The 12,568-nt window shown below is 51.6% G+C and overlaps 2 protein-coding genes across 2 annotated transcripts; both read right to left on the bottom strand.

Moving 5' to 3' along the window:
* On the bottom strand, positions 1-2,168 carry LOC136568465 (acrosin-like). Its single transcript, XM_066568464.1, has 5 exons — positions 2,098-2,168; positions 1,608-1,829; positions 1,028-1,293; positions 614-759; positions 1-174 (listed from the first exon to the last, which is right to left on the bottom strand). Exons 1-5 carry the CDS (start codon positions 2,166-2,168, stop codon positions 1-3), a joined length of 879 nt encoding a protein of 292 aa, XP_066424561.1.
* A 5,516-nt stretch (positions 2,169-7,684) lies between these two features.
* On the bottom strand, positions 7,685-9,899 carry LOC136568479 (acrosin-like). The gene is made up of 5 exons (XM_066568480.1): positions 9,820-9,899; positions 9,324-9,539; positions 8,745-9,010; positions 8,324-8,469; positions 7,685-7,870 (listed from the first exon to the last, which is right to left on the bottom strand). The coding sequence occupies exons 1-5, from the start codon at positions 9,888-9,890 to the stop codon at positions 7,685-7,687; spliced, it is 885 nt and encodes a 294-aa protein (XP_066424577.1). The 5' UTR covers positions 9,891-9,899.
* Positions 9,900-12,568: the final 2,669 nt, after the last annotated feature.

Here is a 12,568-nt window from a genome sequence, read left to right on the forward strand (position 1 = left end):
TTAAACATTCTCTGTGCCCATGTGAGCCACAATCCAGTCATAGAAGTACTGAGTGGAAGTGTAGATTCCAGGCTGCTTTGCTCTGGCACAGCCTCTTCCCCAGCTGGTCACTCCAACAACCCAGAAGAAGTCGCTGTCTTTCTCCTGGCACATGAGAGGACCACCGCTGTCACCCTGCAGCAGAGCACAGAGGATTCAGGTGGTTATGGGTAGCCTGTGCCAGCACTGGGGCTGTCTCCTTTTCTCTCACAGCCCATGCCAGAGCTGTATCCAGGCACTTGAGCCTCCAGAAATCTAACTGCAAGTAGCTTGGGGTCCTGTAGGGTAGGGCTCTCTCTGTCCTCTCTGCACAGGGCTTCTGGATGTGCAGAGGATGGAACATTGGCACCTGGACCTCTGGGCTACAAGGAGCCCTAGCTGGGCTTTCTGGGCTTTCTGGCACAAGGGGAGGCCTGGGCAGGCAGGTGTGGATGAGCAGTGTGTGGGAAGCCCCCACAGCAGTCACAGGGAGCTGGGGCTGGGAGGGTGAGTGAGTGGCCGGGCAAAGCAGGCCCTGGGCTGTGTTGGGGTGGTGCTTCCCTGGCTGCTGGTGCTGCTGGGGGCACGTTCCTACCTGGCAGGTGTCAATGCGGCCCTGTGGGTAACCAGCACACACATTGTGGGTATGGACTTTCCCTGCATACCAGCCAGTGCTGTTGCAGAGCTGGACATCGATGAGCTGGACCTTGGCCTCTTGTAGGACATCACTTGAGTTTTGAGCTGTGAGCAGAGAAAGGAATGATCCCCCTGTAGGTCCTTGCCAATTCTGCTCTGCTGCTTTAGGGGGATCTCCTTTCCCAGGGTTTGGCTTTGCTTCTACAGAGGCACTGGGGCACTGTGACCCTGCTGCCAGCCTTTGGGGAGCAGGCCATGCCCAAATCTGTAGAGGTGTACATCCTGCAGCCTGGGTTTGGCCTCTGGTCTGGGGAAGCCCATGCCTCCTCCTCAGAGGGCTGAGCTTGCTCTGGAGTCTCTCTTGGGAACTCACCTCTTGCAGCAGTGGCACCCCAGCCGGCCACCCAGCAGTTTTGCAGCTCTGACAGGCTTAGGGCGGGGTCAGCCACACAGGCCACCTGGACATAGGGGCTGCAGTCAACAGGCTTGCTCAGTTTCAGCAAGGCAATGTCATTACTTTTGTCACTTGGGTTATAGTTTTCATGACGTATTAACTTCTTAATCCGTCTCAGTTGTGCTCCAGGTCCTGGCTTAGTCAACTGGGTGGCCCCAATCACCAGATACACCACGCCAATTTTCCTGGAAAGTACATGGAGAGAGGGCTGAGAGGGAGCAGAGCCATGTGCCACAGCAGCCCAGCAGTTGCCAGACCTCTGCTTGGCAAGGCAGAGAGGGAGCAACGCTCTGGCAGGTGTGAGTGTCTCCACACATCTTAGGCTGGGGGAATGTGAAGCTGGAGGCTGCTAGGAAGCCTTGGCATGAGCCCAGGCTTCTCCTGAGCACAGTGGCAGCTTGGCTGCCTGAGAGGAAAGGGCATGGGAGTAGCAGGTGATGCTGCTGACACGGAACCTGCCGGTGTTATGGAGATGTCCCCATTTCTGGCATCTTTTTACCTGATGGGGTCAAAGCAGTGGGCTGCTGTGAGGACCCACTCTGCAGTGATGAGAGACCCTCCACACAGGTGTCTTGTGCCTGGTATTGCAGGATGTTTAAGGCTGACGATCCAGGGCCAGGCCCCTGGCTTGGCATCTGCACCACCCACGACGCGTGTTGTACCGTCGTCGTGATCCAGGTACTCATACTCATACACCATGGGTCGGAGCCCACATATCCCTCTGCAAGCAGAAAGTCATTTCCATGCTGCTTCATGGCCTCTGTGGCTCAGGCTGAAGCTCAGCCCTCTGCCCTCCCCACAAGGGCTTGCACGCACAACACGCCAGGGAAGCCCATGGGGGGTGTGTGTGTGTCCGTGCCAGCACCTGGCTGCTGGCAAGGAACTGAGGATTCCCACAGTGGGTGGGAAGCTGTGGGGACAGGCACGTCCCCTCCAGGGAAGGCCGCAAGTGTTGCCATGGCTCCTTCCCTGGGCCTGGGGCCACTTACCCGCAGTTGTCCCATGTCCCGTGTGCCAGCCCAGCCACGGTCAGCAGGACGAGGAGGCTGAGCCAATTCATGGCTGCCAGAGGCACGTGTCAGCTGCAAGCACTGAGAGCTCCGTGCAGCAGCACAGTCACAGCCGCACTGCCCGCAGCAGCTGCGCTGCCCGTGGTGCCCCAGGGCTGATGTCACAGGGCAGGGGGTTCTGTGTTCCAGGCACCATGGGGTTCTGTAGCACAGGGACCCACTGGGGGAGGGGAAAAATGGAATCGGTGAGCCACAAAATGGTTTGGTATGGAAGGGACCTTGGTGATCATTTAGCTCCAACCCCCTTGCCTTGGGCACAGAGGGATGGCCTTCACTAGAACCAGTTGTCTGGAGCCTGGCTCAGAAGTTGTACTTGAACAGTTTGAGGAATGGGGCATCCACAGGTGCTCTGGGCAACCCGTGCCTTTGCCTCAGTACTGTCACAATCAAGATTTCCTTCCTCTGATCCCAGCTGAATCTGCCCTTATTGTAGCACAACGTGGGAATAATGAGCATTTGACTGCATGATTGCAGAAGGCTGATCAATTGCTTTATTATACTATACTATACTATAACATACTATTAAGAAAAACCCATTGCCTGTCGCAGACATCTTTCATGAAAAATCCTTTCTTAGGATTTTTCCTTGTGACAAGCTGCAGTTCAGCAACCAAAGTAAACAATGGTTATCTGCTGCTGTGGAATGCAACAGGTGATTGGTCTCCTGTGGGTGTTTGGATTTCTTGACCACTCATGGCAGAGCTGGCTCTTGCTCTGTCTGAGACACAGATCTTTGTTATTCATTCTTTTCTATTCTTAGCTTAGCTAGCTTCTCAAGAAACCTTTTCCTTTCTATTGCTTTTTAGTATAGTCTAATGTAACATATATCATAAAATAATAAATCAAGCCTTCTGATCATGGAGCCAACATTCTCGTCTCTTCTTCATCCTGAAAACCCTTGTGACCACAGTCACAATTGGTGACCCCCGACTGAGGAGGACAATCATCACTTGGTGAGACCACCAGAGGAGCATTGCTGCACTGGGTAAACCCTGAATGTGTGGCATTGATGGTTGCTTCACAAGTGACCACAGAAGTGGATTCTAGCCAGGAGCTGAAGAACTGAAGATCCGAATTTGGACAGAGTTCACAGCAAGGCTGACCACAAAGGGAACCTTCTGAAAAGCCTCCAGGAAGATGTTCGGAAAGCTCAGCAGAACCATGCAGATAGCCAGAGAGTCCTGGACACTGTCACAAGGTACTGTTGGTTTTTCCCCTCCTAAAGATGAGGTCATTCGCAGTTTGTGGCTGCTCATCTGGAGGACTCCTCCCCTAGAGGATGAGGTTCCATTCTCCCCTTCAGAGGAGAAACTTATTGCCCTCTGGCAAAAATGGGGTGAAGAGGACAGAATTCTCCTGTTGGAGGCAGATCTCTATGAGTTTTTTCGATGGGCGAAGCTCTTTGGATTTTTTACGAATGTGCTATATGCCCTCGATGTGTTTGTCTGGGAGTGTATGGGCTCCATTTTCCAATTCTTTTTATACCGGGGGTTCGGATGCCCCTCGATTTATCCAACCTTTTTGAAGCTCTTTCTAGTCTTGAAACGGAGAGCAGCTGTTTTTCCCTGGATTGCTAACTGCAAGGGCAAAGCCCCGTTCCCCCCAATTCCGGGGGAAGACCCTTTGGAGGGGGACGATCTGCTGCTTTCCAGCCCCCCTGAACCACAGTGGGGGGGCGAAGTTTCGCCCGCAGCCGAAGTTTTTTTTACTGCGTCTTCGGAGCATGCTCAGACGGAGCCGTTTGTTCCCCCCTCCCGTTGCTCTCAGGGGGGATGGGAGTGGGCGGCGCCGCCCCGGCCAGCGCCACGGGCACCGCCCCGGCCAGCGCCACGGGCACCGCCCCGGCCAGCGCCACGGGCACCGCCCCAACCCGCCCCGCGGGTGCGGGCAGTTCCCCCCGCGGCCCGTCCCGCGGCCGCCCCTCCGGGGGAGCCTGTGGGCGCTCCAGCCGCGGTTCCACCGGCTTCCCTGCCTGCATCTATCTCAGAGGCACCGCTTCCCGCGGCTGCGCCGATGTTGCTGGGCAACAGCGATCCACCGCCCCCCCCGGCCGTCCCGCCGCCTTCTGCGACTGCGGTTCCGCGGCCGATGTCAGAGTCCGGCGCAGAAGAAGCTGCCGACCCCGTGCCGCCCCCGCCGCCCCCCCAGGCGGCCCCGCTGCCCGCCCCTGCGGGGACTCCGTTCTCCATGTCTGCGTCAGAGGCTGCCTTGGAGCCGGCGGCAGCAGCAGAGGCGCCTCCTGCATCCAGCGTGATTTCCTCCCCGAGTTTTTCGGGTTGTCCCGGGGCTGCCCCTACGGGGGGAGCTGGGACAGGGGAAGAGGGCGTCAGCCTGTCCTTCCGTGGAGGAGGCATGGCCCGACAGCTGGCTGTGGGCGCAGCGCGACTGCCTGTTTTCAAGATCAGCATACTTGGCGGGTTGGGGGGTGTTTGGTCCGGGGTTTCCCCCTGGGGGATGCGAATCTCTCTGCCGCCCCTCGCGCGCCCCAGCGGCAAGGGGAAGGTGGGTCCCGAAAGTTCTGCCCCTGGTCCCCAGCCCGGAGCGGGTGGCGGTGGTGCCATGAGGCAGATGGGAGGAACACCTGGTGCATTTGCATTGCAGAGGCAGAGGGCACAGCAGGAAGCGAGCATCGCTTGTCTGCTGTGGGGAAAGGACATCCCCAGACCCGAGACGAAGTTTCTCGGGACAGCTTCTGTCTTCCCATTGCCGGCATGCCTCGGTGATTTTGGGGAAAGGAAGCGTTTGGTCACCCCTTCTGCCATTGTACTGGCAAAAGGGTGCGGGTCTGTGCCAATGCAGAGCCTGCCTCGGGGGCTGGGCCTGGGCTGTCTGCCTTGGTTGCTTGGGCCAGGGCCACCTCCCAGCCTCCTGTTGAGTTTGGGGGCTTTGCTTCCCCCTTCTGGTCCTGGGCCACCTTTCAGTGGGCCAGGTCTGGGGTTCCTGATCCTTCCACATGGGCCAGGGCCCCCAAGGGCCTCTCTCTGGCTCCTCTGCTGCTGCTGCTGCTCTTTCCGACAAGACAAAAAAAAAAAAAAAAAAAAAAAAAAAAAAAAAAAAAATTTAAATTGAATAAAAAAGGGTGAAAGAGCTGGCAGCAGCTCAGAGGCATTGAGGAGCCAGGGATTGGCTTCAGCCCAAGTTGTTCAATGAAGGGCTGTGGCAAGACATTTCAGAAATTTTCTAATTTTCTCAAAATTGTTTGAAGACTGTCAATGGACTTTTGATAAATATTGATGGACCTTTCTGTAGCAAGCCTGTTTCAGGACCAAAAGAAACTTTCAGATATGGCAAAGAGGAACATCTTCAAGCCATGGACTTTTCCTGAAACTCAGCTGCTTGGACTTGAATTTTCTTTGCATTGTTTTTGCATTTTCTTATATTATAGAATTGTTTTAGTAATATGATAGAATTTTATGTTCTACGGGTGAAGAAATTCCCAGTGCATTCCACAGGAGCACTTGAGTGGAGTTTGATTGGCAACAGATAACCTGTCAAGTGTTTGTCTTTTTCTTCGGCATGAGTACAGCAGAGAAAATTACAAACACTTTTTCCTTTTAATTTAACTAAATAAAAAAAGGTGACATGTCGCAGACATCTTTCATGAAAAATCCTTTCTTAGGATTTTTCCTTGTGACAAGCTGCAGTTCAGCAACCAAAGTAAACAATGGTTATCTGCTGCTGTGGAATGCAACAGGTGATTGGTCTCCTGTGGGTGTTTGGATTTCTTGACCACTCATGGCAGAGCTGGCTCTTGCTCTGTCTGAGACACAGATCTTTGTTATTCATTCTTTTCTATTCTTAGCTTAGCTAGCTTCTCAAGAAACCTTTTCCTTTCTATTGCTTTTTAGTATAGTCTAATGTAACATATATCATAAAATAATAAATCAAGCCTTCTGATCATGGAGCCAACATTCTCGTCTCTTCTTCATCCTGAAAACCCTTGTGACCACAGTCACAATTGCCCATGCCAGACTGTCATGACACACACATGGATCCAATTGGTCAATGCATCCAAAATACCATCAGCAGAGTTCAATTTAAAAAATCACCCTTTGGTAAAAAAATCTCCATAACACATTCCACATGTGCACAACAACAGGTGCAGAAAGTGCAGATAAGAATTGTTTCTCATTCTTTTCTCTGAGCTTTCCCACAGCTTCCCAGGAAAAGCCTCGGAGAAAGCTATGTCTCTCTCTGTTTAGAGGATATGTGATCACCAATACCGTCTGTCCCTGTAAAGCCATTGCCCCTTGTCCTTTTAGGACCTGCCCTTGTAAGAAGGCTCTCTGCTGCTTTCTTAGGCCCCTCTTCCTGCAGGATGAGGCTGTGTAGTCCCTGGGGCAGGCAGCAGCTGAGGAATCCATTTGGGGCAGGGAGCTGGGTGTGCAGCTGCAGTGCCAGCTGCAGACTGAGCTCTGGCTGGCAGGAGCCTGGGACCAGAGGCTGTGAACTGCCCATGCTTTGCATAACAGAGGGCACAGGGAGCTGCGGCACTGGCCAGGATTTGAATGGACACTGAGCGCTGCAGCAGGAGCTGGTGGCTCTTTATGGAATGTGACATCTGCAAGTCTGCGGGGGGAATCCTGAGGCTGAATGGGTATGGAAACCTGCTCTGACTGGGTGAGAATCGCATGGGTAGGGAATCAAACAGGGGCAACCATAGGCTCGTTGGAACCACCTGTGTCTCTGGAATGGTGACACAGGGGAGTTTCCTCAGTACTTTGGCAGCCCAGATGGGACCTAATGGCACCACTGCTGGAGTATCTGTCAAGAGCCTTGGTGTTGCAGGTAGTGTTGGCCCACTCACCTTGGCCTTCCACGGCATTCCTGGTGTGCTTTCCTAGGGTTCCTGCCAGGTTCCTCTCCCCAGAATGACCCCAGCTCTTCCTCTGAGTATCTGTGAAGTGTGACTTCCTGGCACCTCAATCCCCCTTTGCTGGCTGTGAAATCTGGCTCTGCCTTAGGGCACTGGCACTCCAGTCAGGAGCCAGGAGTTTCCCTTGTCATGCTTGGGATTTCCCAGATCTGTTCCCTTAGCCCAGGCTCTCACCAGGCCCTAATCAGCAGCCCATGTGCATTTGAGCACCACGTGTCTGCTTTTTTCCTATCCCTTTCCTAGGCTTGATATACTAAGTTTCTCCAGGCCATGGTGGCTCAGAGCACTTTCCTCTCTGACCAGGCACTCTGGCTGTGAGTGGCTCTTTGGAGCTACTCTGTCCTTTTGTGCCTGGCACATCTGCCCTCATGCTCATTCTGCAGTTGCCAATTGTGGCAGTCCTCACTTTGCCCAGGAGTTGGAATTGCACTGATAAGATGGTTCCCTGTGAACAGAGGCAACTTTACTTCAACAACTAAGTCATTTCCAGTGTCTGCGAGCACACAGGAGTGTGGTCAGGATAGAGCAGGGTTTTGACCCTGAGGCTGCCTTTGGATCAGCAAGCATTTCCCCAGCAGAAAGTACATGTTCTGCACTGCAACATGCTCTGGATTCTGCCCATCCAGCTGTTCAGGAAGCACTTCCAAATGGGCTCAGGCCCATCTGGGCCAGAATCCAGTCATAGAAGTACTGAGTGGAGGTGTAGACTCCGGGCAGCTTTGCTCTGGCGCAGCCTTTTCCCCAGCTGGTCACTCCGATGACCCACCAGGAGTCAGCGTTGTTGTCCTGGCACATGAGAGGACCACCGCTGTCACCCTGCAGCAGAGCACAGAGGATTCAGGTGGTGATGGGTGGCTCTGTCAGCACTGGGGCTGTCTCCTTCTCTCTCACAGCCCATGCCAGAACTGTATTCGGGTGCCTGAGCCTCCAGAAGCTTAGCTGTGAATGGCTTGGGGTCCTGTAAATTAGCGCTCTCTCTGTCCTCTCTGAAGAGGACTCCTGGATGTGCAAAGGATGGAACATTGGCACCTGTACCTCTGGGCTACAAGGAGCCCTAGCTGGGCTTTCTGGGCTTTCTGGCACAAGGGGAGGCCTGGGCAGGCAGGTGTGGATGAGCAGTGTGTGGGAAGCCCCCACAGCAGTCAGGGGGAGCTGGGGCTGGGAGGGTGAGTGAGTGGCCGGGCAAAGCAGGCCCTGGGCTGTGTTGGGGTGGTGCTTCCCTGGCTGCTGGTGCTGCTGGGGGCTGAGTGGCTCGTGGCACATTCCTACCTGGCAGGTGTCGATGCCGCCCTCTGAGTAACCAGCACACAAGTTGTAGGTGTGGATTTCCCCTGCATTCCAGCCAGTGCTGTTGCAGAGCTGGATATCGATGAGCTGGACCTTGGCCTCCTGGAGGTGATCACTTGAGTCTTCATCTGTGAGCAGAGAAAGGAATGAGCTCCCAGCCGCTCCTTGCCAGTTCTCCCCTTCCCCTGCATGGAGGGGATACCCTTTCCTTGGTAGCTTTGCCTCTGCAGAGGCACTGGGGTTCTGTGACCCTGCTACCAGCCTTTGGAGAGCAGTCCAGGCCCATCTCTGCAGAGGTGTACATCCTGCAGCCTGGGTATGGCGTCTGCTCTGGGGAAGCCCAAGCTGTCTCCTCAGTGTGATGAGCTAGCTCTGCAGGCAGAAGTCTCTCTTGGGAACTCACCTCCTTCTGAGGTTAAACCCCAACCAGCAATCCAGCAGTTTTGCAGCTCTGAGACTCTTAGGGTGGGGTCAGCCACACAGGCCAACTGGATGTAAGGGCTGCACTGGACAGGCTCATTCAGTTCTAGCAAGGCAATATCATTACTTATATCACTTCTCTTGTATTTTTTGTGACGAAATAGCTTCTTAATCTTCCGCACTTGTGCCCCAGGGCCCAGCTGAGTCAACTGGGTGGCCCCAATCACCACATTCAAGATGCCGATTTTCCTGAAAGGAAGATGAAGAGGGGCTGTGAGGGAGCAGAGCCATGTGCCACAGCAGCCCAGCAGTTGCCAGATCTCTGCTTGGCAAGGCAGAGAGGGAGCAATGCTCTGGCAGGTGTGAGGGCCCTCACACGCCTTAGGCTGGGGGAATGTCAAGCTGGAGGCTGCTAGGAAGCCTTGGCATGAGCCCAGGCTTCTCCTGAGCACTGTGGCAGCCTGGCTGCCTGAGAGGAAAGGGCATGGGAGTAGCAGGTGGTGCTGCTGGCAGGGCACCTGCTGGTGTTGTGGACATGTCCCCATTCCCTGCTCCTCCTTACTTGATCCTGTCAAAGCAGTGGGCTGCTGTGAGGACCCACTCTGCACTGACGAGGGACCCTCCACACCAATGCTTTGAGCCTGGTATCCTCGGATGCTGGATGCTGACCATCCATGGCCAGGCCCCTGGCTTGGCACCTGTGCCACCCACAATACGTGTCATGCCGTCATCATGAGGTATGGAGTCAGACACCATGGGTCGGAGGCCGCAAGTCCATCTGCAAGCAGAAAGCCATTTCCATGCTGCTTCATGGCCTGCTGTGGCTCAGGCTGAAGCTCAGCCCTCTGCCCTCCCCACAAGGGCTTGCACGCACAGCAGGCCAGGGAAGTCCATGGGGTGTGTGTCTGTCTGTGCCACCTCCTGGCTGCTGGCAAGGAACTGAGGCTTCCCATGGTAGGGTGGGAAGCTGTGGCCTGGCCATGGGGGACAGGCACGTCCCCTCCAGGGAAGGCCGCAAGTGTTGCCATGGCTCCTTCCCTGGGCCTGGGGCCACTTACCCGCAGTTGTCCCATGTCCCGTGTGCCAGCCCAGCCACGGTCAGCAGGACGAGGAGGCTGAGCCAATTCATGGCTGCCAGAGGCACGTGTCAGCTGCAAGCACTGAGAGCTCCGTGCAGCAGCACAGTCACAGCCGCACTGCCCGCAGCAGCTGCGCTGCCCGTGGTGCCCCAGGGCTGATGTCACGGAGAGGTGGGTTCCACGTTCTGGGCAGTGTGGGGATCCGTGGCTTGGGGGTCATGGAGGGTGGAACAACATTGAATCAAAGAACCATAGAATGTTTTGGGGTACAAGGGACCTTGGAGATCCTCTAGGTCTGACCCTCCTGCCATTGGCAGAGAGGGATAGCTTGTACTAGACGCTGTTGCTCAGACCCTGGCTCAGAAACTTGTTCTCATGCACTCTGAGTGTTGGGGCATCCACAGTTGCTCTGGGCAACCCATTTTGGTGCCTCCACAACCTCATAGACAAGAATTTCTTCCTAATATCTTATCTAAACCTACCCTCTCTCCTTTTGAAGCCTTTCCCTTTTGTAATTTTTTGTGTTGAGCCCAAATAAATCATTACCTGGATTTTATATAGTGTAAATCTGTATATAGCCTAATTATCTATTTTTGTAAACTGCATTAAGACCTTTGTTCAGCAGCATGTATTCCAATGCAAATTATTATTCTTACTGGAAATGTATTGTTAATTTTGGCTATTAAGTGTTTATCTGAATGTCTTTAGGAACTTCGCTTAAAATTATGTCAGATGTTTTTCAAAACATAGTTTTGTTTTCTGTAGCCATCCATATATGTATAATGAATCATTAAAAATTTGGAACTATTGAACTTCTAATAAACACACGAAGGGTTATTGCATAGCCCAAGTGTTAATATGAGTCTATATGCACTCAAGACTGTCTTGAAATATCAGGTTATTTGCTGAGTATTCATTGCCTTATTTTATGCTTTCATTGGTATCTTGGTAGTTTTTAACTTGACTTCATATACAGCAAACCAGACAGAGATATGACAGTCTTACACTGTTCACTATTCTCTAATGAGGAAAGTTTTCATAATGTCATGAAAGCTTCACTAAAGAATGACAAACCATGTTGTTAATGTAATTTCTTCCATACTCTTTATTAATTCAGTTGACATTACTAGTGACTGTGCATGTTACAATTCTAAAATGTCATTAAATAGTTTTCTTTACAGGCTTTATAAGTTTACTTAGAGCGTCTGCAAATTCACCAGCCTCTTGTCTCAACTTTTCCCACACTGTGACCTTGTTTTTGAAGAGGATCCTTCCTATTACTACAGATCATTTAATTCTATGCTTGTTCAGAAAAACAGTATTGAACAACTCTCTATTGAATAACCACAGGATTATTCATCTGCTTAAATTCAAGTCTAACCTGTGTATTGCCTGAGGAGCCACAGATTTGAAATGTAAACATAAAATGTTCTTGTAGTTGCCAAGGGCAAAATTACTGAGCCCTGATTACTTGTCCTGGGTACAGAGGAAAAGACAGATGGAGTTTCTAGCACTCTTTAATTCAATACCACCTAGCTCATTGTGGGGCCATGGTATTAGCAGGAAATCTCGGGTCCTGGAAGCAGAAAGCTCCTCATCTTTCTGCCAGGCTTGCGAAAGGGGCTGGGACTGCGTGGCTGCTCAGCACCCAGATAAAGCCACCATGGCCACTGTAGAGTCCCATTGCTGCCACCTCAGGTATATTTTATATAGAATGAACTATTCATTATGACATATTAGTAGATGAAAGATCTTAACTAATACAAAAGTTAAAACTACTAGTAGTGTATAGTACAGGGTAATATAGGGCACTGTATCAAAGCAATTATATTAAAGCTAGCAAAAAGAAACAATGCCAGGCTCTCTCTCTTCAGGAAGTGTTTGTGTTTGTTCCATGCTGAATACCCTCTTGTGGGTATTGCCTCTTTTGTGCCCTCTTTTATTTGTACTGCATTTATTACAAGCTTTTCAGTAAAATTGTGATTCCTGCTAGTGTTTTGTCACTTGTTGGAAGAGGGTGGAGGAGGAGATGCAGTTCAGTGGGGTTAACTTTCCCGCTAGGTTTTAAACCAGCACATCACTACAACAAAATAGAACAGCTGAAGACATCAAAAAGTTGTCAGCGTAAATTAAAGCCAGTTTCTTTCTCACAAGAGATTTTCTGGCCTTGATAACCAGAGACTGTTATAGTCTCTGCCTTTAGGGCAATCCAACTGGAGCCCATTTGGCATGAAACTTCTCTTAGTAAAAATTTGTTTCATCTTAGAAGGTATTTAAGGACCACGTAGAAGACCTAGACCACAAACCAAACTTGCAGAATAACTTGGACTTTCTCAGTTATTTCTGCTTTTCTCAGTTATATCTGCTTTTAGCTACATAAGACACACATTGCTATCTATCACATAAAAGAGCCCTGTGAGAAAACAAGGAAGAGTTCTTATATACATATATATATATATATGTGTGTGTGTATGTGTAAACATATAAAGGCTAGTCAAGTAAATCCATTAAAAATTTGTCAAGTCTTATGCATAGGGGAATTTCTATTTCCTCAGGGTCCAGAAAACATCCCTTGGTGTTCTTCCCACACATTCTTTTTTCTCCTTACCTGAAGAGGAGGTTTTGGAGGCTGCAGGTCAGCTATCAGCATTGTACCAATGTCACTTCACAGCAAATCTCAATCATCATAATTGCTGCTGTCTCTCAGATGCTGCAGTGTTCAGAGAAG

The sequence above is a fragment of the Molothrus aeneus genome, chromosome 33 (genome assembly GCF_037042795.1).
Source record: "Molothrus aeneus isolate 106 chromosome 33, BPBGC_Maene_1.0, whole genome shotgun sequence".
NCBI classification, from domain to species: Eukaryota; Metazoa; Chordata; class Aves; order Passeriformes; family Icteridae; genus Molothrus; species Molothrus aeneus.